This window comes from Lissotriton helveticus, chromosome 9 (genome assembly GCF_964261635.1).
Source record: "Lissotriton helveticus chromosome 9, aLisHel1.1, whole genome shotgun sequence".
Classification (NCBI taxonomy): domain Eukaryota; kingdom Metazoa; phylum Chordata; class Amphibia; order Caudata; family Salamandridae; genus Lissotriton; species Lissotriton helveticus.
This window is the reverse complement of record NC_136070.1, coordinates 728,945,038-728,963,762: the sequence shown is the minus strand read 5'-3', so window position 1 is coordinate 728,963,762 and position 18,725 is coordinate 728,945,038. Positions and strand designations below refer to the sequence as shown.

Below are 18,725 nucleotides of genomic sequence, written 5' to 3'. Positions count from 1 at the left end.
TGAGCGAACAGAGTGTGAGCGAGTCATTGTCTAAGGAAGAAGTGACACCCCGGAAGAATGAACAAGGCCAGGAGAGAGTAAAGGAGAGTAGCCCAGCGGCCAAGGGTGTCCACGAAGCCTCCACTCCGGTAAGGCGCACGCGCGCCGGGAGAGTGATAGTCAGACCCGCACACCTCAGAGACTTTGAGTGATTGAACATTAGACTTTGGACTTGAACTTTCCCTTTTGCTGTAAAAGGAGGAGATATGTGGTGTCAGCACTCTAGTCGCGCTGAAGTGCGTGTGACGCAACACGCGCTGAGGCACAGCGCATGCTAGTGCGCATGCGCGAACGGCGATTAGCGCCAGAGAGAGCCAGTCGGAGCACGAACACAGCCACACGCCCCGCGCTCTTTCCAGGTGTATTGTAAGTGAATAAATACACTTCCTGCTTGTGCACTGGTGGTCATTGGGGATCTTGCAGCTCTACACCTGCCAACATCTAAATTGAATATGCGGACCACCAAGTAGGCGAGCAGTGTGTACGTTGAAAAAGTGACGGGGTCCATTACCTCCAAGATCTAAATCAATCCCTAAGAGTCTCTGTTCCCTCTCATATACAGCCTGAACCGACCCTGGTCTACGTGCATCACTGAGGCTTACAGGCATGGCCCCGCACCTGCTGAGGCCCTGGTGTATCTGGCACCTACTGGCTCTGTTCTGCCACAAGATAAAGTCATGCGACTGGTTGCCCGTGCTGAGTATGCAGCAGCACCTGCTAGAGTGCTGCAAGCACCACGCCCCCTGGGCGGTTTCCAGGTGAGACGGTGTCCTAGAGCTATATTGAGGACTGAACATTTGTGGAGGAGTCCCCAGAGTTGGGGATAAGACTTTTGATGTGCAAGGGGAGCACCGTACAGTTGCCTTGCCTGCCTAGGGATATTTTCTGGCCTTCATACCGGTCTGCTCTGAGGGTTCAGGAAACTGCAGCCCGCACGTCCATAGTGGGAGGCAGACAGCAACCAGTGATATATGCTTCAGTCCCCAGCAAAAAAACACTCAGTTGGAGGGACAGTCACGTAAGATACTGGTGTTAACCCTTGCATCGTGACCAACTGAACATAGCGGGGGTGTTACATGATCTATTTAACTCCTCCATTTTGTATGCATGAGGTTTTGCATCTCAAACAGGTATTCTTCAAATATGCCATATCGTTAGGATTGCTTTTGTCCATATTTCTGTGTGTATAGATGATGCAATGTCGAAAAATTCCTTTCAGATACCAGGGATATGTCGGCATGGGGATCCCCGCATGGCAGGTTATATATTTTAATTAGAATAATGTCCTCAATTATATTTCAAGATGAGGATTTGCACAATAACGATAAGCAAAATGCGTAGATTGTTATGAGTCTGAGATGTACAGACAAGATGTATGACAAGGTGTCAAAATAATATTGGTGATGTCCAGACAGCGTGACGGCAAATTCCAAGATTAGTCCAGTTCATGGGTCAAAGCAGTGCATTCTGGGCTGGTATGATGAGATACGTTCTGGTCAGATTCTCTACATAAGACTGGTCAGAATCTAAGGTAGAGAGAGAGAAATCTCCATCTCCATCGTTCCCAGCAGAGGTGTGAGACTGAGAAACCTATGCTCAGACGATCGGATCAACCAGGCTGCCAGGCTGAGTGAAGCGGAGCTCTTCCTTTACAGGAGCGAGAGATAAGCACCGAGCACGGAACGGAGCAGTTCAAGCTCGCACTTCACATTTTCACATTCCTGAAGTGCTTGAAGATGCTGGTGTGAATCCCGGGCCTGGCAGCACTTGGCATGAGGTATGGATTATGTCACTCCCAACGAGTTAGACATGATATTAACATTTTAGAATGACAAACGATAACAAACAGGCCTAATAGTAGTGAATGGGAATATATAGAATTAGAAAGCAGAATTGCCTAGCCGAGTGGTCTAGGGAGTCTAGGGTAGACCTAGAGAAAGAGCAATCCCCAATATGGTCAAAACTTTCATTTGTTATACATTCCTCATTGCCTCAATATTATATGTGGGCTTAATCTTTCTAGTAATAGCAGCACACACTCTTCTGTCGAGCTTGTTAAATAAATCGTGTTAGTAAAATATAACGATGTCTTCGTTGGTATTAAAGTCTTGTCTTGAATGTACGCATTTCTTTACACTGAAAGGGGTCCTTCCGATCACCACATTTATACCCTGGACAAAAGGGAAACTGTAACTATACCTGAAACATCTAATCCCTGTGGTTTTGGGAGATAAAGTGGGTTGCAACATTCACCTGAAACCATTCTACATTATGAATAGAGATAACGTGAGTCTTAACTCTCTTACAAGATAGGAGGTTCAGGCACTTGTGCAAATTTAGCCGAGCTTATTTTCGATAGGTCGCAGTGCCAGAGACTGCAACCACATGGCATAAACCTAGTAGTGTGCCAGGATGCGCCATATTGTATTCCCTTAAATTCCCAGCCATTGACAACCCGGTGAAACCTATAACGAATGAAGCGTTGGTTATCTACTCACATTGCAAGCACAATATTGTGGCACACGTTTCAGAGTACTACTTTTCTAGCAGCTGACCAATACAGCAACAGAGCGCCCATGACCCTGATACACAATTTAATATATCATAGATTTCGATGCACGTTCAATGTTTACCTCCTGGGGTTCCCATACGAACAGAAAGAGTTCCTCCCCCACCCCTTACGCACCTCCTTGACTTGACACTCACGTCTGGGTAGGTGGGTTTGCACATTTATAAACTCACACTGAATGCACACCCACCGGGCTGGATTCCAGTGGTAGAACGGCCTGGGTGACTTGTGGAACACCCATAAATAGACGTATTGCTGAGCCCAGATGGAAATGATCACCATGAATTATAAACATAAACTCTTTCAGTTTAAGTTGTTACACAGACTGTATTACACCCCTGCGAAGTTATACCATTTGGGCGGCACCAGGCCTCACACCTGCCGTCGCAGTCACCAACCACATGCCACTTTACTTCATTTAGTGCGGGAGTGGAATTACACTGCTTCTTACTGGGCGGATGTGCTGGCAGAAAACGCCCAAATCGTCAGATAACAGGTACCCAGCTTCCAGACATCCCCGTGATTGGGTAAGCTGACAAACTACCAAAGCCAACATGATATTTGGTGGCGCTGCTCTTATTATCAGCTAAGAGGCAAGTGGCTCTCCAATGGATGAAAGGTCCTCCACCCATTAGGGCGGCATGGCTCATAGTGCCCACACTCCCAGCGCTTCCTCCACTCTGCGCCACATACCACTTACATACCAAGAAAACTCATGAGACAAATTTCTGTGGGAAAGCAGTGGGGCAGGTTTATTTTGCACAACAAGTGGAAATAAGGTGGGTCATCTTACGGGCGATCCAATGCGGCAGCCCCTCGCTGCCCCGCATGCCTAATGAGCCATTCTTGCACGGCGAGTCGATGCTCTGACGGTGCAGTCCATTATCCCTTTCTTTCGTTCACTCCCGCCCCCCCTGTCAGGGCGGAGCGATGAGGCACACCCCCGGTCGGTTCAGGCCCCCCGACCGCCCGAAGGACTAACGGGGCGCCGACGCTGTTTCCTGGAACCCCCTCGGCTCCAGGTTCTTGGCTCAGGCACCCCTACTGTGCCAGGCAGAGGTATTGACCGTATCCTTCTGCCGCAGAGGTACCCCTACTGTCCATCTGCTTCCAGATCGCCCTGTGACTCCGCCTGCAACACAAAACAGACCGTTAACAGTTCAAAACATGCCTGCTGCTCTGCCGCTGGGTTTGGGCCAGGGCGGGAACAGCGCAGAGCAACCAGGAACGCGACGGCAGAAAAGGCCGAGCCTCGCTGCCGCGCTAAACTTAAACCCCTTAAGGGCCGCCCCTCACCCCTGCTGGCCCGCGCCCATAGGGCGAGCATGAAAGGGGGCGGTCACGAGCTGGCAGCACCGTTTGTCGCGCGGAATGTGGGACTAAGGAGCTGTCTCGCTTAGCTCCCCTTCGCGTCGCGCGGCCAGCGGCATAGTGCCCACACTCCCAGCGCTTCCTCCACTCTGCGCCACATACCACTTACATACCAAGAAAACTCATGAGACAAATTTCTGTGGGAAAGCAGTGGTGCAGGTTTATTTTGCACAACAAGTGGAAATAAGGTGGGTCATCTTACGGGCGATCCAATGCGGCAGCCCCTCGCTGCCCCGCATGCCTAATGAGCCATTCTTGCACGGCGAGTCGATGCTCTGACGGTGCAGTCCATTATCCCTTTCTTTCGTTCACTCCCGCCCCCCCTGTCAGGGCGGAGCGATGAGGCACACCCCCGGTCGGTTCAGGCCCCCCGACCGCCCGAAGGACTAACGGGGCGCCGACGCTGTTTCCTGGAACCCCCTCGGCTCCAGGTTCTTGGCTCAGGCACCCCTACTGTGCCAGGCAGAGGTATTGACCGTATCCTTCTGCCGCAGAGGTACCCCTACTGTCCATCTGCTTCCAGATCGCCCTGTACTCCGCCACAGCTCTGGAGGAGGCCCCCGTCGATGACAGAGCCCCCCACCACCTATAACTTTCTGTTACTGTTTTCATCACTTGTATCTTTCTGTGTCTCGCATTGCCGCATTTGGTACCTGTCACCAGGTCACTGGCACCATGCTGCTGTTAGGCACTCTACTAAGTCTAGGGGAAAGACGTCCATCCAGCCCAGACAAGTGCACCCCGTCCTTTCCGTAATGACCCACAGTCCTTTCCTGTATCACGCATGCCTGATGAACCCCAAGCCTCCTTTTCCATGCATTCTTGCATGGCCCTGTTGACCCTCTTCCTGCCTAGCTCTAAGGCAACAGCTCATCGCGCTCCCTTCCAGGCCCTACGGGGAACAATCTCCGACCAATTTAGCTCGGTGGCACCCAATTTGTTCGTTATGGTCATCGTGTCCCTCTGCATTGCATCTACCAAAGCTCTCCTCCCCATCGTCACCAGATCGTTCCTGCCCCCAGTGGATGATGATGATGTTGTGAGGCCCACCCTGCGCTGCTAGACATTGGTCAATCCTGCGCCTCAGTTGGCCCCCTCTCGTACCCGGGAACCCAGCCATGAAATTCGTGTCCTTGCTAAAGCCGGATCCCATTCCTGTATGACGCCCATTGTTCCTGGTACCATACGAATGGCCCCACCCGCACGCAACCGTCAGCTGGTAGCAAGAGGATGGCCACCTCCCCACTCACTTGGCACCTTCCTTGCCCAGCCCAGCCCTATATGCAGCAGTGGCTGCCCCCATTTTAAACGAATTGTTTGAAAATGTTTGACCTCCCTCTGTCTGTGACAAGCCTTGTGCCCCTGCCGCACGCATACACTCCTAATATTCTTCTGGGCGAACAACCAGCTTCACTTTTAACCTCAAGCTAGGCTGTTGTACATATTTCAATGTAGGGAGTATGTGCTAAAGCAATCCCATTTTATGTGTAATGCACGTATTGGCATCGGCTGCACAGTAATTTCGGGCTGACTATTGCACTCGTTTCCTAGTGTTCGGGTGTATGTTTGGCCCCATTCACAGAAAGGCAAGGTGTTCACAATTATGACCCTTCTTACTAAACTGCTTATTCCTCCCCGTTGGCACTCCCATCCTTCGGTCGTATTTCGCAGTGGAATTCCCACACTATGGCAGGGGTCCATGTGTTTAAGGTGAATGACCCAATATACGGAAGTACGTATTTACCACACATTCACACGTGCCCAATTCGATCGCTAACTTTATCATTTCATAAGCATCCTACAGTTAATGGAATTTCCGTGCGCAAGTACTACTGTTATCGCTTGTACTGGGAATGCCGTGTGTACCCCTCTCAACACCCTAAGAGTCATTTCCTGATACTCTTACCGTGCCCGCACCCGACTATGGGGAAAAAGTTGCAGGCAAGCCTACTTGGGTCCCTGCCGAGTGACTGCCATTCATTGCAGCATCGTACTTATTTGAAATATGCACCCGCCATTTCCTCTTGCAACACTCTTTGCTTCCTCTCACCTGTTTTTTACATTTGCTGCTTGCATAATGCCACCATCGCCTACATTGCGTTTGTTCTGGGCCTGAGTGTCTAGCACATATTGTAGTAATCACCTCCACTTGCACTGTGTCTCTCTTGCAACCTGCACCCTTATCATTTACCCTCTGTAATGCACTGTTTGCTCCCCATGTAATTTTAAAGTAGAAGTCTTGGCAATTGTGTTGCTGGCATTGTTATAATTTACACCAAGTTTGACTTTATGATGCCTTTACAACCTGAAGACACCTTGGGTCATAACTGTTTCCTGGTGGATGTTGTGATGCTTTCAGTGGCATTGGACCCGGCTAAAGTAAGGGCAAATGCACTTCGGGGATACAGTGCTATTTCCGGATTTTGGCACGTTTTGTTGGATGATATTGCATTCATATGTCAAGACATACGAATGGACACTCCTGCAAGTGATGTGGTCTACTGCACAATACTGCAGTGCCTTTTGGGATTACATGTGTGGGTTACCACATTGTATTTATGCCTGCGGAATTAAGGAACCTGCAATCGCCCTTAAAAATTATGTTTCCCGTGCCCTATACCATAGCTGTCTGTTGTCTCCAATATCCGTTATGGCTACAACTGGAAAACCTTTCCCTGGGATTTACAAAATCCAACCCACCAGGAGTACTAAACATACCTGCACTGACAGATGTAGCCTGAGGGCATATTAAGAAGCTGGCCCAGTAACTTGACGGGTATAGAAGTTAACCTGTGCACTTCGATCCTTCACCGTTCATCCATTAACGATCCACACATGCCCGCATGCGCTCCGACCCTACGCTGCATCCCTTGACGATATAACCGTTCTGGCCACATGCATCACATATTCATGCCTTCTATATCCGTAGCCCTGACACTACGCTGGGAAAGCTTCTGGGCCGGCGCCACCACAGCTGATAAAAGGTGCTGCGCACGGGCCGTGATATGGCGTGAATTGGGGACCGCGGGCAATTACGCGCGCACCTCAACCCCCTTGCTGCCGCTACTCGGTAACATATTCCTTCCCGTGGGCATTCTTGTGCAGTGCTTCAACCTGCCTCATTACTAATTTTAAGTGATAAGTCAACGCCCCTAGCACGAGCGCTGATTTCTGGGTGCTCTCATTAGACACCTGCATTGTTATATCCCATTATCGCCGTGTTCTTGCATACCCAATGCGCCGCAGCTGGTCACATGAATGCACGAAGACGAGGCTTTTCTTCCCCTGAGGTGCCCATAGCACAATCTATGCAGAACTACACGCCCCAACGTCCCTGTGAATACCCCCGTGTCAGATCGGAATGTGCGCTATGCCAGCTCCAGTGTAGGCCTCCTTTGAACAATGCTCCCCAATGATCCCGTAGCAAAATGCACTAAGGCGAGACCCCAAACTGATTGCTCCGGGGTGTTGTCACGAGGGACTGATACCGGCGAACATAGCCCCACCCACCAAACGCTGTGCTCCCTGCTCCGTGCATAAGACTGCGGCATATATCGTTCTTAAAACGCGCCTCGCTCTGAGGGTGGGTCATTGTGGTTCTTCGTGTAATACACGGCCACGTACACCGCTAGCGCTCGAGGCCTGTCTGCGCACGCGCCTACCCGAGCAGCTGCAGCGGTGCATCTACAAGTGCAACAGCTATCTCCAGATGTGAAACCTTATATAAGGGCGCTCTGTACCGGCTGGAAGTGGTTTGTCTGTACTGCAGAAGCTTAACCCTCCCTGAAAGGACATTCATCAGCACACCCGCTGTCCCAAATTAATTTGCGTGGTCATCTGACCTTTAAACAGATTACCACCAGTCCAGTGCCAAATTATCCTAGACAAATTGATCCTAGACAGAGTGCAGTCACGTGTGACAATCTGGCTGAGCATCGCGTCACGTGGCCTTTTACGCTCCCTTCCAAAACTGTTCAGCACTCCGAGCGATCCCAGACCCTTTCTACTTGGCATAACCCCACCGCGTTCCAGTGTCCTACCTCCTGTATGAACCACCAGAAACGTAATACTCTGAAACCGCCCAGGCACAGTTTTCACAGGACTTGTGCTGCGCGTCTATTAAACGCACACATGCCCAACCTGACTGCTTGTAAGCTCAGTGTTTGTAAACCTAAGCACGGTTAGGCACATATAAATTAAAACTCCCGCATCTTAGGCCGAGCTTGAATGAAGTTGTGCCTTCGTGCTGGTAGCAACCCGAGGGACAATCGGAGCTAAATAATGTAAACACACAAACTGGGTGTTCTATAACAACTGGATAGTTGTGTGGTGCCCATGTTACACCTTTGTACCATAGTTTAGCGACTTATATGCAAGTTAAATACGCACTGAAGGGTATGCCAGGTTCATCATGTCATATGGGCACACAGGAACTATCACTCTGGCCAGCAGGGATAAGTGCATAGAGGGTTCCCCACTCCGACCTGTCGTTATTTACATGGCCGGCTTTGTTTCGAATTCTAATGAACCAATGAACCGGTCCCCTCACTCAATGATACATTAAAATTACGCGGCAGTGTCCGTTTTACGCTATAGCGAAATCGCCACGTTATATAATTTGGCATGAATTAGCTGCCTATACCATGTACAAACGTGCATGTATTCCTTGCCCAATAACCGTACCACTACCTTAAGCTTTGACTGTACTAATTCTATGCAGACTGACAAATAGGTGGACTTTATCCCATGGTGTTAATATTCCGAATAATTGTTGTCTATTCCCCAAGTGAATGGATTCAACAGACTAGCACCCTGCCGACTTCCTTATTTTGAGCACATTCTTAATGTATCCTATTCTTGCTAAGACATAGCATCTGACTCCACCGAGTGCAATGCAACCAGGCTAAATAAATAATGTAGCAGGTGCACATATGCAGCTTGTTCCTCAGAACACGAGTCTTAAAAGAACAGCAGGAAAAATTCACCATCACGTACGTCCGAACAAAGGCGCAGCCCCGCACATTTTATTTACTGTTCGTAGGACATGTGGAGCATTGTTAAGTTAAAATGAGCTCCACATCAATAAATAGGAAAATCAGCAAAGAGCATGTAGTCATGCTGGCTATAGACAGCGACACGTGTGACTACCCCCTGGAGAACCTCGACTCAACCATTTTGGTCCCTAATTTGCTGCCATATAATTAATGGTGATCTGACACGTGGCAAGGCCTCGTCTTCGTACATATATCAAAATTAGGGGAAACAAAATTGCTGTGAAGTTCGTAAGGCTTCACTTCAAACTGTATACAGCGCCTAGGAGTCTGAAAGCGCAGGACAGGGCCCTGGCATAGCTGTTCCTACAATAGACCCAACCACCATGCGGCCTGTCGAAATGGAATCTATGTGCAAGTTCTCCTGTGTTGGCAAAAATTGGGTGCAGGACAAAACATAATATAATAGCCGGGAGAGAAAACAGCCACAAAACACGGAGTCTGTGCAGCTGGGACTTGAGGGCGGCTCCTGCAGGACAGAGACCCCTCAGCGCAGGAAAAACATGTCTCTCGACATAACCCGCAGCTCCGCTGAATCGGCACTTCCATGGGTCATCATGGAAACTGGGAGTGACACAATCAGCCATTTTTATCCAGTAACTCGAACCCTCAAAAGCACCGAGTGACGTGTACACTATGCACAATGCATAACAGAAATAGGGGTTGTGGAACGCCCCCGGTCTAGATGGAGAGCGTGCCCGCCAAAACTATCCAGCCATCAACACCCGAAACCACGGCAAACAATACGCGCAATTGTAGGAAACACATACATTTATATATTTGAAATAGTGCTTAACTCTGCAAGGGCGTGGAGCCAGCTTCCTAGGCCTGCCACGCCCTCAAGAAGGGATAGTCACTAGCTTGAATAGCATTGAATGACTTCAGCTTGTATTGTTCAGGGCAGCACTGTACTTGCAGAACACCTAAAATTCATTTCTTTCACTTCCAGTACCTGACATTTCATTTAATGCGGACACACATTTTGGCGTCGTTATCGAGACTCGAACCCTGATCCCCAGGTCCGAAGTCGAGCGCCCTAGCCGTTAGGCCAACTCCTCTCCTCCCCGCAACCATTAATTACATTTTTTTGCAGTACCTTTCAATAACACCAAAGAACGATGCATTCCGTGGTGGTTCTGTGTGTCCCTCGCACGTTTTAAATTAACCTTTGCAACTGTTGTTTGAGAAGTCGGATCAATTAATCACGTGCGCGGAATCAGAGGCACTCCCCACAAAGCAAGCTAGCACATACGATATTTTGTGGAGTCACCAAATACATGCCAATCAGATGCCCTTAAGCGGATTAATTAACCCTTCTAAGGATACCTTTTATTCACAGCGCTTAGAGGCAGCAGAAGCGCTGTGCACGAAAGTGTGTTATTGTGTCATATTTCGCGGGGTGCGCTCGGTTCCAGACGACCCCGAGGGGGCAAGAGTTGAACAGAACAATCTTTAAATGTACGAGACGTCTCTGAGACGTCCTCGAAATTGAATTGCACCGACAGGCTTCGAGGCACATAGGACCGTGTGTTTGTGCATAGCTCGGATCTGGAGTTCAGTCTCTTTCCATCCACCCCCACTGTCCATATCCCAGAACAAAGGCACGGTTACTCGCCCAGGCACACCCGAGCAGGCCCAGGACCCCCGCCCCCCAGAAATATGGCAACCGCCCCAGGCCAGTGACCATAAGGTGCTGGAAGTAGGGGTGCTGTGGGTAATGCTGCACGACTTTAACTTTTGTTTTTATCTGGTAAGGGTTGCGGTGCCTCAAAGAGTGACGTCATAGTCCGGCAGTAGCCTCTCCCGTGGCTTTTTATTATTTTAACAAGGAGATTGGGGTTTACTTTCTCTAACTGCCAAGTGAGATGAAATTGTAAAGTGAACTATGCGGCGATCGCGCAGGAATACAGCACACGCCATTTTATTTGACACAATTATGAAATCTAAATACCTGTATATGGACTGTACATATTCTTCAGACTAAATCATCAGTTCGGAAAGCTTTAAATGAAGCACCATTGCTTGTAATCCACGCTGAACGGACGTTCATACAATCATTATCAAAACCGCTTCGAACTATGGCCATCCCCCCCAGTCTTGTTCACAAGGAACATTTATTTACCAGCGCCGAAGTGTTCCCCTGAATTCTGTGAGTGTTCTTGTCCCAAACTGATTGTGTTTTCTAAGGCTTGAGGGTAGGTGACAACAGGTAACTAACGACCGCATATTACAAAACATACCAGTCGCTCTGCCCCACAATTACTCTCGCTATACCGCAGCTCACAAAGAAAGTAGTTGAGAACAGAAAGCTACTGAAAATAAAACTGATCTATCGACCCTGTGCTCTTTGATCACGAACTTCACTCCTGGGTTACATTAGATGGTGAGCACACTCCGTTCACATTCGGGCTCGTTACACACGTGGGGGCGGGGAAGCATCAGCCATGAGCTGGCCTTTCCCTCGGAATAAGTTGGGCTTTGCGGTTGAACCTGACTTAATAACTTGCGACCGTGTATAAAAAGCATTCCGGAATAAATGAACGAAGGAAACAAGTTGTGGCCTATTCACTGCGGTCGTTGGCCGATACCCTATCCACCGCAGCGGCACACCGCAATGCATCTCACTCCCTCCCTGTGTTAGGCCACCACTTCCCGCCAACTATCCTCGCTAACCCAGCAGTATGCCCATCAACTCATTAATCTACCGAAAATGTCAAATATCTGCGCTGTTGAAAAGGGCTCAGCGCACATGAGGCCACACCCGAGAAATACCGACTCCTCCCGCAGCCAGCGTCTAGAAGCATACCGACGACCTGACTCATCCACTACACTACAAACCACGAGGCGTCATGGACACTCTCCTCATCCGAACCGCCGGAAGGACAACAATGCCCGTCACGCTCTCCCTCGGCCCCGGAAGGACAACAATGCCCGTCACGCTCTCCCTCGGCCCCCCAGGCCACACAAACCGCCGCTCTGCATGGGGACAACAAACGACCCCCGTCAGCGGGTCCCCGAAAACCAGCACTCACCGCACACCCATCGAGGCAGACCCGACGCAAGACAGCGAGGCAGGCAGGTCCAGGACGGCCACACTGAGGCCGAGACAGCGCAGAACAGAACAGCGCAGAGCAACCAGGAACGCGGCGGCAGAAAAGGCCGAGCCTCGCTGCCGCGCTAAACTTAAACCCCTTAAGGGCCGCCCCTCACCCCTGCTGGCCCGCGCCCATAGGGCGAGCATGAAAGGGGGCGGTCACGAGCTGGCAGCACCGTTTGTCGCGCGGAATGTGGGACTAAGGAGCTGTCTCGCTTAGCTCCCCTTCGCGTCGCGCGGCCAGCGGCAGATCTGTTGTGACCTGCAATAACAATTCTGAGCTCTAGGCCTCCACATTACCTGCTAAACTCAGGCCCTGTGACATATGGGCACTGCTGCTTACTTACTTGGACCAGGCACAAACGAACAGCTCAGATAATTTTTCCCCACACTCGAGGCACGAAGACACCTGACATCTCCTACACATAGGGTGACACCCTCTTATTTGTTGGTATTGTCCAATAGATGTGAATTAAACATACGTTCTCCGCAGTATGGCTGTGATTGGGGCTGAAAGAAAGGATGGATTCTGCTGTATAATGTTGGCCCGAACCCAGTACAGGATACCTAGAGTTTTATAATGCTGAACGAACCGATACACCCGATGCATGTAGTGATGTTGCTGATTGTTTAAGTTGCAATAACACCAAAAAACACCCCTAAAAAGTGGTTTCCAAGACCAGGAATACAGTAAGAAAGAGCCTATTTTCAGATGCATATATTTCATAATGTTGAATATAGTATAAAGCATTGTTCAGTGTTCCATAGCGAATTTTAGATTATATCTGATCAATTGAGATGTTATGCACATTAATCCAGGTTTGTCCTTGGTTTAGAATTAACTTCCCAAAATATTACAACTGTGATCAGCAGAGAAATCGGTTTGTAATCTTATGGTGGAGATGTGTCCTTCCAACATACAAAAATTCTACGAACTAACAGACACCCCTGGCTACCCTTGCTGGTAGAGGTTTGCCTGGCTACCAATCATGTTACAATATATCTACTTGGAGAGCATCAAGTCCCAATTCGTTGAATGATTTCTGGATCTGTAAGGCTTGTTGACATAATAGTCTAGCAGAAAAATAGAAAGCTTTCAAATCAGATTTAAATACATACTCTCCCTTGAAAACGGGGACTAAAACTAATATTACGTAATACCCCATGAAACGTTAGAAAAGGGATATTCTTGTTGACATTTAAGGTGATCTGATATCCTTAGTGCAAGATTTTGAAATAGTGTTGCATTATAATCTGAGACACTTTCAAATATGCAATTTTTTATGATTAGCACAATGGGTGTTTGCATTAAATCAGGATGATATAAATTATACCTACCTTTGGGTGTACAACACTAATCCTATGTATGAGCTGCTTGGTTCCTATGCAATCCAACATCAAGTCCTTGGCATTTTGAAGGAGCTAGAAAAATCAGAAACATTGTTAAACATGCAGAGAAGAACAATCAATGGGGCTCTATTGAATATCTTCAGGACATCATTTGCATAAGAGATGGTGAGAAACTGGATTGTTGTTTGACGGGGGTAACTGCTGCTCAGACAACAGCCATAATCCTAATCAGGGTGAACCACAGAATTCACTAAATTAACCGGCAATGCACTTAAGGTAAATAGAAGAGCAGGGTGGTCCCTGTCTTCCCCTGGTTCTCTGAGAAGTTTTTTGCCAAAATAGCCATGTCCCAAGTTTTTGTTTTTGGCTATCTGGGCACCTCTAATGTCGCAACCAAGGGTCCAGGACTGGAGTGGCACCAATTGGGAGTTCGGGATTGACTCAGGATTGGTCAAGGTGCAGGTTCAGGATGGTGGGAGCCGTTTCTGTTTCTGTCTCTGAGGAACTGAACAGGAGGCCAACAAACTAGCCCTTGAAGTCTCTCTGGCAGTCCTGGTTTCAGGTGATGAAGCAGGGCTCAAGAAGCAGGGTAGGTCTCTGAGGGCTCAAAGCAGACTCAATGCAGCAAAGCAGTCCTTCCAGGTGACATAAACCAGCCTTGTGTAGTAGACAGCAGACCACAAAAGCAAGGAATCGTCTGAGAGTCCCTCTGCAAGTTCAAAAAGTGAACCAAAGGGTCTGAAGGTCCTATGATTATACCTGGTGCCCTCATTGAAGGAGTTTCTAGAGAATTCCCTTTGCAATCCTCAAAGTTTTGTGACTCCACTGCCCTTGCTCCAAGCTGCCTCCATGAGCAATGCAGTGGTGTCAAGCCCTTTGTGTGAAGGTAGAGCACAGGCTATTCAGTTACAAGTCAGCCTGTGCCCAGCTCCACCACCCCCTCCATCCTGATAGTTGATGGCCCTTTCAGGCATGCATATTCACAATTGTTTGGCTGTCTAGGAGGAATAAACACAGTCCAACTGCTAACTACACCCCGTCATGTGACCCAGAGAGGCTGTTGGCACCAAACAGTTTAGTGGAGGAAATTACCAACTTTCTTAAAAGTGCCACTCTCAAAATTGTAACTAAAAATCTGACTTTACCATTAAAGAAAATGTTTAATTACAATTTCTCAGACACCCATGATGAAATGCTTACCTGGTCCCAATCAAACGTTAGCACGTATTAAAGGTAATAAGCAACCAAATGCTATCCTATGGGACAGAGAGGCCTCACAGTAGAGAAAAACAAAATTAGGAGTTTTTCACTACCAGGACATATAAAGCTCAAAATTACATATACAACCTTTTTATGACAATGCACCCTCCCCTCTGGGCTCCCAAAGGCTTACCTTGGGGATCAATAATTTGTAATAATAAGGGAATTTAAGGCTTGGTAAAGGGAATATATTGTCAAGTCGATTTGGAAGTTTAAAACTGAATTCAGGCTGCAATAGCAGGCTTGCAACATGTCTGAAGGGTCTACTCAAGTTGGAGGCATAGTAAGTGCTGAAGGCCCACCAGTAGTATTTAATTTACAGGGCCTGGATATATGGTATACCACTCTACAAGGGAGTTATAAGTAAAAAACATATGCCAGTTAATTTTGCCATGTTTAAAGGGACTTTAGCGCTAGTTAGCACTGGTAAGGTACACAGAGCCGTGGGGCCAACAAAAATGAATTCATCAAAAATAGTGAAGGTAAAATGTTTGAGGGTGACCCTGCAGGGAGGGCCAAGTCCAACATGGACCCCCACGTCCAGCCAAAAGTCGGATTCCTCTGTTTACACTCTCCTGAGCAACTGAATTGACCCAGAGGGAATTCTTTTACTCACCTGTGGACCCCATCTGTGGAGCACCTAACCGAACTTGTTCTCAGATGCATCCCGGTAGACAGACAGTACCATCATGGCCAAAAAGCTATATGGCCCATTCCACCCTTTGGATCAGACTTCTGTCCCCAAACCCATGAAAACTCTGCTCATAGAACAGCAACCAACATAGGCCACTGACAGCTGTCAGTGTCAAGTGCCAGGCTGTTGGACTTGGTCCTTTTTGGCAGGTTCAACCCTAAACTTTTTGCCTTTTCTCTGACATGGTATTGGTGGTTTTAGGCCCCTGTGCACTTTAGAACTGTGGTCCAGTGTAAAGTGCGTGCGCTCTCTGTGTTACATTTGTAAGGTTGGCCTGCCCTCCCATAGGAATGCATTGGGGATTCCCTGATCAGCGTGTGTCAGTGGTAATTCCTGTTATGAGAGGAGCAGTGTGGTCAAGTCTGGTATGCATGAAATTGTTTGAATAAATGCTGCGCAATGGTGTGCGCAGATTTATTGTGGTTATTTTAGAAATGCCACTTTTAGAAGTGGGCATTTCTGGGTGCTATGTGTCTGCCAGCCTGATGTGAATTGCATGTCTGGCTTGTGAGTGACAGGGGCTGGGAGGTGTGTGTGGCTCCAGGAGGGGCATGGTGAGTCAGAGCTGGGCTGAATAGGACATCTGGGCTGGGAGTAGTGGGAGGGGTAATCCCCTGACTCTGAATAGGATGGTGCCTGCCCTAGTGAATGCTGGCTCCGGCCCCTGTGGTGTGCCTCATCACCTAGCCCCCACCTGACAAAGGGAAAGAGGAGCTTGCAAAACAAAGTGCTCCAAATCCCCCCTGAACCAGTTGCATCTGGTTCCCCCATGCCCTGCACTCAAACAAAGAGAATCTGTGATATAAAGATAGGGCCTGTGACCCCATAAAAGTTGTTCTCTTCCCTGATGCTTTGCTGTTCCTAACTTAGGGGCTGGCTGCTGCTGGGGCCCAGAAGGAACTGCCATGAGGGCTTGCCTCCCTGGGCCCAGCCTTGCCCCCCTGGATCTCTCATGGATGTTTGCTGAGGTGCTGTGGCTCCTAGCCCTGGAGAGCGCTTTATTTCCTTAAACTTCCATTAGGAGGAATGTGTGAGATTTGAAGCGCTGAGTTGCACTTACTTGAGAGGGGGTCCCCAGCGTAGGGATTCCCCCATGCTTTGTGGCCGAGCGGGAGCCCACCCCGCTGATTTATGCGTGGTTTGGCTTGCAGGGGCCTATCTCGCACTTGTATTCTTTAGCGGGAGCCCATCCCGCGTTATTGCCGTCCTCATATTTATTTTTAATTGCGTTTGCTCACCCCACGTTCTACTTTTAAGATTTGCTGCAGCAGCCCGGGCCGTTGTTTAAATCCTCTCCGGGCCGCTCTCAGTGCGACCCGGAAGTCAGGCAACCTTACCTGGGACATGGGGGGGCGTGGTGCGCGCAGCCGGAAGTGACTGGGGCTCCTGTGAGCTGATGGAGCCCCACATGCTGCTGTGCTGCCAAGAAGGGAAGAGAAGTCCCCTGGAGCCTCGCAGGCTCCCCAGCCAAGTCCTGTGGCCAGGAGAGGGACTGGGTGATGGAGCGTGCAGGAGGAGCCTCATGGGCTCCTCAGAAGAGCGGAGTTCCGGTCCCGCAGTGTGGGAGAGCCCCGTGTCCTGCAGAATCCCCACAGTCCGGTGACTGGAGATGGCTGAAGGGGGGAAACTAGGTCGGGACACAGGGTCGGGGCCCATTTTCTGAGCGGCCACCGCCAGACAGACTGATTTGTATATGGCCATGTCTGAACTGGGGTGGCGGAGTGATCTAAAGGATGATGATGGATTAAACCCAGATCAGTTGACTGGGGGTGAGTGCTTGCATTGTTCAACACCCCGTCCATTATCCCCATTGGTTCTGCTTTGTTCACCCTATATTGCTCACTTTGCCACTGGATTCAAGCTAGCCTGGCAGATTAGCCAGAAACTGATCCCAAGATGTTTGTTTCCGGTCCAGGGAAGACATGGCTTGGCGGTTCGGGCTGGGCTGTTCCCATGAGGCACAGAGTCAGACTGATTTGCATATGGCCGTGTCTGAACTGGGGTGGTGGAGTGAGCTAAAGAATGATCATGGATTAAACCCAGATCAGTTGACTGGGGTGAGTGCTTGCACTGTTCAACACTCCGTCCATCATCCCCTTTGGTTTCATTTTACCACTGCTAACCAGTGCTAAAGTGCATGTGCTCACTTTCTAAATATGGTTTGATTGGCTTACCCACAATTAGCATATTTAATTTGAGAGTAAATCCCTAGTAAAGTGCACTAAATGTGCCCAGGGCCTAAAAAGTAAATGCTGCTACTGGGCCTGGAGCACTGATTGTGCCACCCACTTAAGTAACCCTTTAAAACATGTCTTCTCAGGCCTTCCACTGCAAAGCCTTTGTGTGCAGTTTATACTGTCATGTCGACTTGACATTTAAAACCCTCAGCTGAGCCTTAAACCCCTCTTTTATTAAATATGAGTCAACCTTAAAGAAGGTCTTCGGTAGCCCATAGGCAGGGTGTTGTGTAACCAAAAGGTAGGACATGTACTTTTAAGTTTTACATGTCCTGGTAGTGGAAAATGCCCACGCTCATGTTTTACTTCTGTGACGTCTACACCTCTCATAGGTGCGCATTGGTAATTCCTTTTACCACTTTATAAGCTGCAATTCCTGATTGAGAAGGAGTAGGTCTGTCATGTTTCATATAACTTGAATGGTAATGATAAATCAGGGGCGTAGCAAGAGCTTGTGGCGCCCGGGGCTATCCTTCAGATTGCCGCCCCCTGGGGGGGGGCTGCTGGGGAAAATGGACGGCGAGCACCTGAAAGAGGTCCGAGAGACACGTAATATTGCTGCTAATAGTTACCTCGATCATGCAAGTTACATGCACATACATGACACTGTACAGGGCTAGGCAGCTCCCGTCCCCAAAACAGTGCTGCCTGGGGCGGACCGCCCCCCACCTAGCTACGCCACTGAAGGAAAAGCAGAAGGAAACCCAAAACTTACACCAGTTCTACCTACCCTGTTTGTGACATCTCACTCATAACATCACAGCTTGTGCAGGACCCTTGTCCCCTGTTCCCTATCTGCCCCATCCATGACATCTCACTTATGACATCACAGCATGTGCAGGACCTATGTTCCTTAATTGTCCTATTCATGACATCTGATCCATGACATCACAGCTGGTGCAGGACCCCTGTCCTCTGGTCATATTCAAGCCACCTACCCCATCACGCCAGAATGCCGAAAGGCATGAATGCTTGCTTTACAAATGCAGATGTTACAGTCCGCATTTAAAAATGACTCCATTAGTCACTGCTCCTAAAGCAAAACTTTCCACATTTTCAA

At 48.9% G+C, this 18,725-nt stretch overlaps 1 protein-coding gene across 10 annotated transcripts in view; it reads right to left on the bottom strand.

Moving 5' to 3' along the window:
- Positions 1-18,725, bottom strand: part of TOP6BL (TOP6B like initiator of meiotic double strand breaks) — a 2,208,219-nt gene that overhangs the window by 1,643,113 nt on the left and 546,381 nt on the right. For all 10 annotated transcript variants that reach the window (XM_078660852.1, XM_078660845.1, XM_078660847.1 and 7 more), the window contains one exon: positions 13,463-13,546. In XM_078660852.1, the coding sequence (XP_078516978.1) occupies positions 13,463-13,546 (84 nt within the window). The remainder of the gene's footprint in view (positions 1-13,462; positions 13,547-18,725) is intronic.